Source organism: Bison bison, unplaced genomic scaffold (genome assembly GCF_000754665.1).
Source record: "Bison bison bison isolate TAMUID 2011002044 unplaced genomic scaffold, Bison_UMD1.0 scf7180017864089, whole genome shotgun sequence".
Classification (NCBI taxonomy): Eukaryota; Metazoa; Chordata; class Mammalia; order Artiodactyla; family Bovidae; genus Bison; species Bison bison.
In genome coordinates, this window is record NW_011494661.1 from 1015029 (window position 1) to 1025603 (window position 10575).

The 10575-nt window shown below is 57.3% G+C and overlaps 1 protein-coding gene across 1 annotated transcript in view; it reads right to left on the bottom strand.

Annotated features, from left to right (window-relative positions):
* The window catches only part of NRXN2 (neurexin 2), a 99262-nt gene that overhangs the window by 76518 nt on the left and 12169 nt on the right, over positions 1-10575 (bottom strand). The window contains exons 3-4 of the mRNA XM_010838098.1: positions 5882-5911; positions 3657-3728 (exon numbers count right to left, since the gene is read on the bottom strand). Of these exons, the coding sequence (XP_010836400.1) occupies positions 3657-3728; positions 5882-5911 (102 nt within the window). The remainder of the gene's footprint in view (positions 1-3656; positions 3729-5881; positions 5912-10575) is intronic.

A 10575-nucleotide genomic window follows, 5' to 3' on the forward strand; every position in this document is an offset into this window, starting at 1 on the left:
CTTACACAGGAGGCCACCGTGATGGCTGTCACCATCCCCCCCAACTTCCTAGTCCAACCTGAGAGGACAGTGCTGACAGGTCCTAGATTGAGCGCCTCCGAGGGTGGCCAGAGGGCAGGTGTAGGACCCGTGTGCCAGGAGATGACTGGAGGCAAGATACACGGGCAGGCCTGGCTCTCGTGTGTGTGTGTGTGTGTGTGTGTGTGTACACCCAGCACAGGGCTCCTTTCACTGGCACTCTTTAAACAGAAGTGAAAACAACTGGAAGGGCCTTAGGGGCATTTAGCTTTCTACAAATGGATGACAACGGCTTAGTGGTGGGAAGGTGGTGTCCTAACCCTACACCTTCACGAGCCAGAGCCCACATCCATTGAGGGAAGAAAACGGGCCGTGGAGTCAAGGGAGCACAGAGGACCTGGACTCTGACAGCGACTCGTTTCTCCTTCCAGCTGGGCCCACCCATCTCGCAGGTGAGGCTGGGAGTGAGCAAGACAGCTGGCGGAGGGCCTCCGTGGAGGGCGGGGTTCTTCGGCACAGGCCCCCAGGCCCAGGAAGAAGCGGGGCATTCGGCCCTCAGAAGGCACCTGCCCGCAGTATGCCAGGCCCCATCATCAGCACGGCATGTGGAAGCCGGGGCTCTCTGGGTGCGCCTCCTGCAGATGTCTCTCCCCTGCACAACAGCCCTGCTCTCCCTCCGGGCAGGCTGCCCGCAGACTCAGTCCTCACTGCCTCCGGATGCCAAGGCACCAGCTGCTGCCCCAGAGCCTGGCACGGCACTGCTGCAGCTGGCGAGGCCCGGTTTCCTGAGGCTGTGGGGCAGCAATGGCTGGGGGGGCACGGGCCACATCGGGACAGCTGGAAGCCCCACTCTGCCCACCTGAGGGCTCCAGCAGAGAGGGCCAGAAAACAAAGAGGAGGAGACAAGGAGAGACAAGGAGGGAAAAGTAGGGAAGAATGGTGATGTGGAGGCAGGCCACATGGAGAAGGAGAAAATGGACCACAGGGGACAGAAGGGGTCTGGAGACAGCGCAGAGCTGGGAGCGAGCAAGAGGTGACGGGGAAGCAATCTGGATAAAGACAAGCACTAACTGGGAAGGGACAGGTAAGGGTGATGGAAGAGGGCCAGCAAGGAAAGGGGGACAGAGACCTCTAGGGAAAGGACGCCAAGGCCTTGCTGTTTCCATAGCAACCAGGCCTGCTGCCCAGGCACTGGCAGAGCCGGGGGGCTCAAGAACCAGAAAAGGGAACATGTTTGACCTTGAGTTTGCTCCACGTCCTAGTCTCTCCCGAAAGCCCAGCCTCCCCTCCCACTCCCTCACCTTCACTGCAGTCAAAGAAAATATTAAAAGGAGAGTCAAACAGAAAGAAAGGAAAGAATAAGGCAACCACGTGGAAAAGTGATTGGAACAGAACAAAAGAGCCCGGTGAAAAGGAGAGAGGCGGGCCTAGAGCCGGACCCCGGCTGCCAAGGCCAAGTGGAGAAACGAGGCCATTCCTCGACTCTTCCGGGCTCTGCTCAGGTCTCCTGGGAGAGGAGCCAGGGTAAACGTGTCCTCCATTGCCTGCCCCCGCCAGAGACCCAGCAGGCCAGGGACGGGAAGAGGCTTGGAGCAGCCAGAGGGAACCTGGAAGAACTGGAGGAGAGCGACGGAGAAGAAATGAGTAAATGTGAACCAGAAAACCCAAGAACGGTGGGAAGGACAGACAAAGACCGCCCTGGGGTGGGGAGGAAGCAGCAGGACCCCTTGGGATTGGTGGGGATGCGGGGGGGGGGCGGTCTGTCAGGTAAGCATGTGGGGGTCGCCAGGCCCGCTGAACTCCCAAGAGCATGAAGCCGCTCTGAAAGGAACGGGACCTGAAACAGCAGGGGGCGCTCGCTCCCATCCCGCCGTGTGGACGCCCCGGAACTACAACTCCCAGCATCCCTTGAATATTACCGCTCCTAACCATCCCTGGCACAGGCAAGGGGTCACTGCTGACACTCGTTTGTCTCCCAGGGTCGGGGAAGTGGAGCCCCACCAGTGTCCCCAGTCAAGCTGGATGTAGCTGGAGACCAGTTGTTAGGGTCCTAGACCTCTAAAGGCCGTGAGGGGCAGAGCAGCCGCCTCCTTTTCAGGCCCTGCTCAAAGCCCTCCTCTGGGAAGGTCTCCAGCCCCCTCAGCCCCTCCCTGCTCTCAAGCACTACAGCTGTCTGTTCTGCTCATTTGGCACTTACTGCCTAGTAACATCTTGTACTGCTCCCTTGAGAGGAAGTATGATGTGAAAAAGAAGACCTGGGCACTAATGCTGGCTCTTGCACCAGCTTTGTGACCTTGGCCAAGAGGCAGCATCTGTAAGGCCCAGCTTCCTCCTCAGGACAAAGATCGTCTGCCTACCTCCCAGGTTGCTGTGGGCATCTAGAAAAAGACTGGATGGGGTGAGGCTTCCTAAACTGTAAACCATTCCACAAATAAACGACTCGTGTTACCGGGATGTAACGTTCTGTGTGTGTGCGCGCTGCCTCTCCCTCTCCATCAATGAATAAACTAGCTCCTCTGCACACAGTCTGCACTCTGCCTGTACTTCGCACGTACCAACACTGTACTGTAGTTATTTGTTAGAACGTCAATGAGCCCCTTGAGAACAGAGCCCATTCGCCCATTTAAAATAAATCTGCTGAGCACACGCCTACATATGTGCCAGGAGCCATGGAAAGCACCGGGGGTATACGAACGAAAATACCCAATCACTGTCCTCAGGGAGCTCGGTTGAGAGGGGGAGGCAACCAGGTAAAGTGACAGTTACGATGCCGTGTGGCGAGTGATATAATGAATGTGCAGACAAAGGGAACACCATGCAGAGTCTGGGGTTTGCCGAGGAAACTTGGGGGAGACTTCCAGTGCGGGTGGCCTAGCTACTTTTTCGAGAGTCAGCTGAAAGAGATACCAAACGGCTGGGGAAGAGGGCAGAGATGGCAGAAATCCAGGCCAACAGAACAGCACGTTCTAAAGAACAGGACTTGACAGCCCTAGGGCTTGGCACCCACTGGAGCTCCTTGAGGGGTTGCTTCTCTGCCCTGCAAACTTCTTAGGAAAAGATTCTCTTAAGAGATAGCCTTAGTGCAGGAAAAATAAGGAGCTTGAAACCTACAGCCCTGAGACAGGATAAAGGGCCCCAGGCTGGCCTCAGGGGCATTGGTGAGGTCAGTCTCATCTGTAAACCAAGGGCCACAAGCCCTTCCACTGGTGGGGCGTGAAGGCTCACTGAAGTGACGCCTGTGTTACATATCTATTAAAAATGCCAATGTCTTCACCAGAATCCCCCTGGGCTGACACCGAGCGTGCCGTCAGAATGTGACGGTTAAACGGGGTGTCGAACCTGCTGCCCAGCCACTCTCCCAGGGAAACAGGTACTCTCAAGGCATCCCTGTTCTTTGGCCTAAACAACTGCCACAAGACCTCTGTGTTCTAGAAATAGGTCATCAGGACAACAGGGCTTTGGGAAAGAGACGGAGTTCTGTGGCCCTTCACACCAGGGCAGGTACTACGGGTGCGGGGTTGACCTCAGAGCCGGTAGAAGGCGCGAAGCCTCTGTTGACTCTGCTGCCCTCCAGGAAGTGAAGTTGGCCTGCGGGGGTGGTAAGGGCTGGGCTCTCTGGGGACTGTGGGGTCACTGACCTTTTGACGGCTGGTGCACATCGCCGGCTCCTCCTCTCCCGGCCCCCCCCTCGGAGAACAGTAAGGACCCTACTGGAGAAGCAGAATTGGGGAGTCAGGCACAGGGGGCTAGCCAGGCAGTCCCACCCCAGCCTTGAGGTGATAGAGGGCCCTTTCCAGGGCAGAGCGCCTGCCTGGAGGTACAGTGGAGGTAGGGGTGTGCTCTGGATACTCATTTGCTTCAGGGCCTCCGGGGAAGGAGCTGGTTGACAAACCAAGAACACCAGCCCCACAAACCCCATCACACTCACAGCCACGGATTCCACCCCTCGCCCAGGGCTGGGGAGATTGGGATGGAGGAGCAGAGGCCTCATTGCTGGTTGAGGAGCCCCTTCTGCCCGACAGCCTGCCAACGGGACAGCCCTCTGGTCCTGGGGGCCCTGAACGTCCACAGCCACTCTCAACCCCGACCTTCTGGGCCAGGTTCCTGCTCTTCCACTCGTGCAAGCTTGACACAGCACCGCCTCTTCCAAAACCACCTCCGTTCCCACACCAAACCCCTCTTCTGTTCTCTGCCCATATTCAAGGCAAGCCTGGTTCTCCCTCTACACCTGTTCGTTTATTAGTGTGTGCTAGTAAATGAAGGTTGCCCTCGTCCACTTCTTGGCCAGTTAGCCCGAGGGGCTTCCCAGGGGCGGGGCTGCGCTCCATTTGCTCCTGGTCCTTGCATGGTGCCCTCAGCAGGGCTGTGCACACCAGCAGGTCCTGCCAGACCGAGCTCACCGTGGGAGCAGGAAGGCCTTTCTCAGGGAGGACATCTCGCTCCCCGCTGCCCAGTCCCCTGACCCTGGGCCTCCTCTCCAAAGTCCCCACAGTCACCACATCTGGGCCCCAGGCTGCCTTGAGCTCTCCGCCCATCCCGACCAGGGTCTCCCAAGCACCACAGCTACCACCAGCCCCTAGGAGATGGTTCTTGAGGGGAACTCAAAGATGGAGTTTAAAAGTCCCTGTCTGGGCCCTGATTCCAACCCCAGTCCCCAGAAATAAAGCTAGAATAATGCCTGAGCTGTGGCCTTTCGGGGGTGGGGTGGGGGTGGGGGCTTTAGGGATCCTTCAGGCCTTCATCTATAACAATGGTAAGCCATAGCCGGCATCTCCAGAACCAGGCACTGAGAGGCAAGAAGGATGTGAATCGACCAGCCAGACCCTGACTACCCACTCGGGACTTCCTCCTTTCACACATTTCTTGTCATAATTTCACATCCCTGCATGAATTCCAGGTCTCTACCGCCCCAGGCCTAAATCCATCACATTCCAGATCTCAGTCTCTCCCCACAGCCCAGCCTGCATCCTGTAGGCCTCTCCTGTCTACGGGCTAAGACCCTCACCCCATCTCTCTGGAAGGTGAGCCCCGACAGAGGACCATCTGGGTACGGGAGCAGTGCCTGAGGGTCTGGGAGGGAGTCAGTGACAGGAAGGTCAGAGCTGGGGGATCGTGGTCAGGACTCCTGGGCTCTGTCTCCAGGTTTGCTGAACACCAGGGCTTTTAAAGATGGTAAGGACTTGGTCGAAGGGAGGCTAAAAATAGCTGAGCAGTCCCAAAGGTACCACCAATTAAAGGCTGTGTAATCACTAGCAAGTCATCTCTGGGCTTAAATGCCCTCATCTGTCAAACAGGGTCAGGAGACATCCTCAAGTCACCGGGGAGGGTGTATGGGCCTGGGTGGGGCGGTAGCGGGGAGCTGTGGAAAGGGGGCATCCCACAGCAGCAGGGTGAGGGGAATGAGGCTGCCTAAAATCCTCTTCCTCCAGCCCATGCTTTTCTCTTTGTATTTGGGTTCACAGAAGAGAAATAATGATCAGAATGAGTGGAAGGAAATAAAACACCACCATGAGAAAGAAAAAAAAAAAAAGCAAGATACACTATCAGGAAAACGCAAAAAAGGTGACTGGAGACAACGGCAGGAGTTCAAACATCTCTTGATGTCAGAAACCAAGGTGGGATGAGGGCGGATGGAGTGAGTCAGGGGTTAGGGGAGCGGAGAGCACACACGGGGAAAAGCCCCCCACCCCCTGCCCCAGCACCCAGTAAAATAAAGATGTGGCAGAGGAAGTGGGTAGGAAGGCAGGAAGGAGGCGGGGCAGGTGGAGGAGGGGGAAGAGGGTGGGGAGGGGGCGGGGCCAGAAAATCCAGGCGCAGGTTGGGGGCCATCCAATCCAAACCAAACCAGAACTTCAAACCATACCTTCGCTGTTTAACGTCAGGTGAGCCGGACCTTGGAAAGGGGAAGGAGAGAAAGAAAGAAAGGAGAAAAAAAAAGGAAGAAAAAAAGAAAGAAAAAGGGAAAGAAACAAAGAAAAACACGAGTCATCAAAATCAGCCAGAGAGAGGGGAGAAAAAAGCTTTTGCTGCCACAATTTAAAAACCCTTTTAACTTGTGACAGACATCGGGGGGGGGGGGAAAGGCCCCCAGCCCAGAGCTGAGGGGAGGGGCCCCGATGCCGAAACAGAAGGTGGAGGGCACGAGAAGGGGAGAGAGAGAGAGAAAAGGGGGCGGCGGAAAGGGGGACGGGGTACAGGCAGAACCAGAGGGAGGAGGGGGCAGGGAGTTACTGCACGGGGGAGAGGAGAGTTTGGTTTCTTTTTTTTTCTTCTTGCCGGAAAAAAAAAAAGGAAAAGGAGGAGAAGCATGAGGCTGGGAGGGCTGCTTTTTCCTTTTTCTTTTTTTCTTTTTTTTTTTCTTCCGGGAGGCGGAGAGAAAAAAAAACAGTCAACGAGAAAAACGATTCAGATGAAGGAGAAAATAAAACACGACACAAAAATCAAAGCCACCTGGAGAGAGAGAGAGTGTCCTGTTAGCATGGGATTGAGCTGGCAAGCGGGATCTCCACCCTCCACCCATCCCACGAGCCTGGCAGAGACGGAAGGACTGGGGCGTGAGGAGACTGGGCCTGGACGGCCTCTCCCACCAAAGGGGGCTGTGGAAAAGCCTCTATCCAGGCCCCATCGCCCAAGCTGCACTCCCCACAGCCTTGGAATGGGTAGCAGGCACCTTGCACACCCGGGTTCTGCGAGAAAACTGGGGCTCAGGAGGACAAAGAGCAGCAGCAGGTAGGAGGAAGCAGAATCTAGGGGCATGCTGGATCAAGAAGGGGGTCTTGGGACTTCTCTGGTGGTCCAGTGGCTAAAACGCCACACTTCTGCTGCAGGGGGCCCCTCAGAAGTCGGGAAACTAAAATCCCACATGCCCTGGGGCATGGCCAAAAAATTAAATAAATAAAGAATGGGGGTCTGGGACCTTCCATGCAGAGGCCCGGGAGGCTAGGCCAGCACCCTCGGATAGCAAAGACAAAAGAGGACAGCCAGGACCCCCAAGAGGGAGCTCCCTAAGAGGCCAACACACCTCACTCAAACTATTTTATGAAAAAAACAAAACCTATTCTACGGATCCTCTTTCTCCGGCCAGGTCTCCTCCGAGGTGCCCCAAGAGCTGAATTTTGGAAATGGGAAACACCAGCCCTACATCCAAGACTGAGAGTAAGATTGATTGGGATTTTTTTCAGAGTCGCCTTGGTCCCTTGAGAGAGCCTTGTCAGCTCTGATTTGGGGATCCCCTCGGCCTCGGGGGGAGAGACTCTGGCCCACTCGACCAGTACCCCAGTCCCGGAAAGGCACCAGTCAAAGAAAACTCCCCTCCAGAGAGGCTAGCAGCACCAGGCCCCACAGCTGAGCTGAGACCCCGGGGCTCCCCCAGGCAACCAGTCAGCCCCACCAACCTCCACCCTCACCTCCCCACCCCTGCACCCGTGGGGTCTGACCAAGAAAGTGGGGAAGGAACGGCCTTGCAGCACCGCACTGCCCTTGGAAACCACCCCAGGGGCTGTGATCATGAGATGTGGGCCTTGCAGGCAGAAAGGCAGGAGCAGGACAGAAGATAGGGGAAGCGCTCCAGCTGTCCCTGGGGCAAGGCTGAGGGTCAGGATGCCTGGGTTCCAGAAAGAAAGACAGCAAAAAGGCCAGAAGGGCATGGTGGAGGGCCAAGGGCCTGGGCCCAGCGGAGATGGGCGAATGGTTCCTGCTGCCCCCTTCTAGTCTTAGGTGCCATGGGTCTCTCCCAATCTCTGGGTCCTAGGCCAGCTAGGGGAGGGGAGCACGGCCACTGAGGGCTGCCTCCGGACAGAAGAGCTCTTGGGGAGACACAGGTTTCATCCACAAAACTGGAGGGAACCCAAGTATTTGGACCGAGTCTCATTCCTTGCTCCGAATGCCCCCACCAACTGTTTCCCCCAAAACTACCATCTTCTTCCAAACCCCCTACTTGCAGGACCCAGACCCGGGGCCCTAGCCCCTCATCCAGGTCTTCCAGGCCCAAGAGCCGAGTGCCCTGTGAACCCCGCTTCTGTCCCCACAGGCCCGCACCACTGCTGGGGCAGCGGCTTCTCCACCTTGCAGACCCTTGCACCGCCCGGCTCCCCGCCAGCCTCATTAGCATGCGGCACTTTCCTCTGTCACCACGGCAACCAGCTGCTCGGTTCCCTCAGGCGTGACAGCACCAGCCATCTTGGGGAAGGGGAAGCCCGTTCCCTGCCCCGTCGTCTACCCATTTCCCCGCAGCTCAGGCCAGCCTGGCCCAAGGGTGCCCTCCCTAAAGCCTGCCTCCTTACCCGGCCTGAATTCACTGCTATCCCCAGGCCCTGGCCCTCTTCCTTACACCCCTCCCTGCTTCCACCTGTGGCATCAGCCCCTCCGCCTGCCCCTGAAGAAGAGCCGGCAGTGACGGATGGCGTTACTAAGGGTCCTTTCCTAGGGCGCTTTGTCTGGCTGCTTCTGGGTCTCCTCTCCCTGCTACAAAAGGCTAGAGGGAAAGGAGCCAGGGATACCAGGATCCCCAAAAGGAGATACTTGACAAGAGCCTGGGGAGCAGGATGGCTAGGTTCCTGGGAGAAAGCTAGGCTTGAGCCACAGTGTCCAAGGACCGGAAAAGGGGGCGAAGGCACGGAGGACTCAGAAATCTGAAGGGGGACCCGCAGAGTCCAGAGTGTAGCGCCACTGAGGAGTCCCCCAGTCCACCCCCATGAAGCCACCACCTGCCAGACCTACTGCCCCACTCTCAGCCGCACCCCCTCACTCTCCTACCAGAACCCCAGGGAGGACCAGCGTCGAAAGAAGAAAGAGGGCTACAGGGGGCAAGACTGGAAGACACACAAGCAGCCACGTCACAGAGACACACAGATGCATCACATCCCTGCGTGTGTATACACACACACACACACACACAGCCACAGACACACACCCCTGCCCAACCACTGACATGCAAGGCCTCATCCAGACCAGCAGGCCACCATGGTGTCCCCAAGAGACGGCTCAGTGGGCTCAGTCCCCACTGTCCCCGCAACCCAGCTTCTCTCTTGGCCCTCTAGTCTACTTGTTTGGAGAACTGTTCCCTGTTTTCTCCCCTTCAGCTCCAGGCCACTGCTCCTCCCCTACCAGCCCTCCGGCTTCTTCTCTGGCCTGGCTGTTCCCTGGTGCTTCTCCCCTTTCTGCCCCTCCCTGCGCTGCCTCCTTCCTCTTCCTGCTTCTACTTGCCCCCCCTCCTTCCTCTGGTCTGTCTGCCCCCTCCCCGCAGGCTCTCTCCTCCACCCTTTCCCCCTCTTCCTCTTGCATCTCTCCCTTTGTTCCGGAGGAGACTCGACATCAAGAGCAAGTAAAAGTCACATCAGCACTAAATCTTATCTCCGGCCCTCAGAAGGCTGCGTCCACGCAGACGCGCACACTCTCTCTCTTACACACACCCAGAAGTAAACACTGACACACGGAGAGACAGGCCCAGACAGGACAGATGCAGATGCAGATGCAGACGCTCTACAGAGGCTCCAGAGACACGGGCCACAGAAGACGGGACGCTGGAGGGGCACACAGCTCCGCACACACTCAGATGTGTACACGAGTGCACGTGTACAGACATGCACACAGATACAACAGAGCTGCATGAACACGTGTGCACACAGGTTCACATACACACACGCATGCACACATGGGTGCCTGCCTACAGGGATCAGGGGACCTGAGGACACTCAAGGAGAAGGGACATTGGGGAGAAAGACGAGCCAAACATGGACACCACGAGGGAAGGTGGATTCCAGCCCCACACTCAGCCAAGCCCTCCTTGCCTTTCTGCCCAAGACTCCTGCATCCAGGGCAGGGTGGGCTGCCCACATGCTTCCCAGTCCCGCTGCTCCAGGAAGAAAGTATGGGACAGATTTAGTGAACGGGATCCTCTTTCCCTCCCAGCCCCCTGCCTGCCCTCCCGTGGGGGCCGCGTGAGCTCCACTGCAGCCCTGCCTTCAAGCTTGGACCATCCAACCCAGTCTTTTCTCCCTGATCTGGTCCACCTCGAAGAAGGAAAAGAAACACGGAAAAGCACAGTGAGAGGAGAAGGTTCAGAGAATGACAGGAACCCAGAGGGACCCCGGGGCAGGACAGAAACAAATAAGTCCAGGAACAGAGCCCTGGAGAAAAAGAGAGGCAGAGACAAAAACCAGAGAGAGGCAAGGCAAATGAAGCAGAAGACCGGGCAAGAATGGACAGAGAGACCCTGAAGCGAGGCACACTCGGTGCCCTTGCCTGGGCCTGGGCTGAAGGAAGAAGCAGACCACCCTACCTACTCATGCCAGCCCAGGGGACAGGGGACTGCAAGTGTGTCAAAGAGGAGAAACGGCCACCCAGCGCACACACTCTGACCCAGGGGCCTGACCCCCTACCCCTGGCCTGCACTCTTCAGACCCCGGAGTGAATTCTACCTGAGCACCACCCCCAGGCCGTGGCAGTATGGCCCTTCTATGCTTCCTCCCCTGGGCTGAGCAAAAACGTATCTTCTCAGTCATTTCTGGACACTTGTGAATCTTCAGCCCCACCCCTCCAGCTCCACTCCCAGTCTGG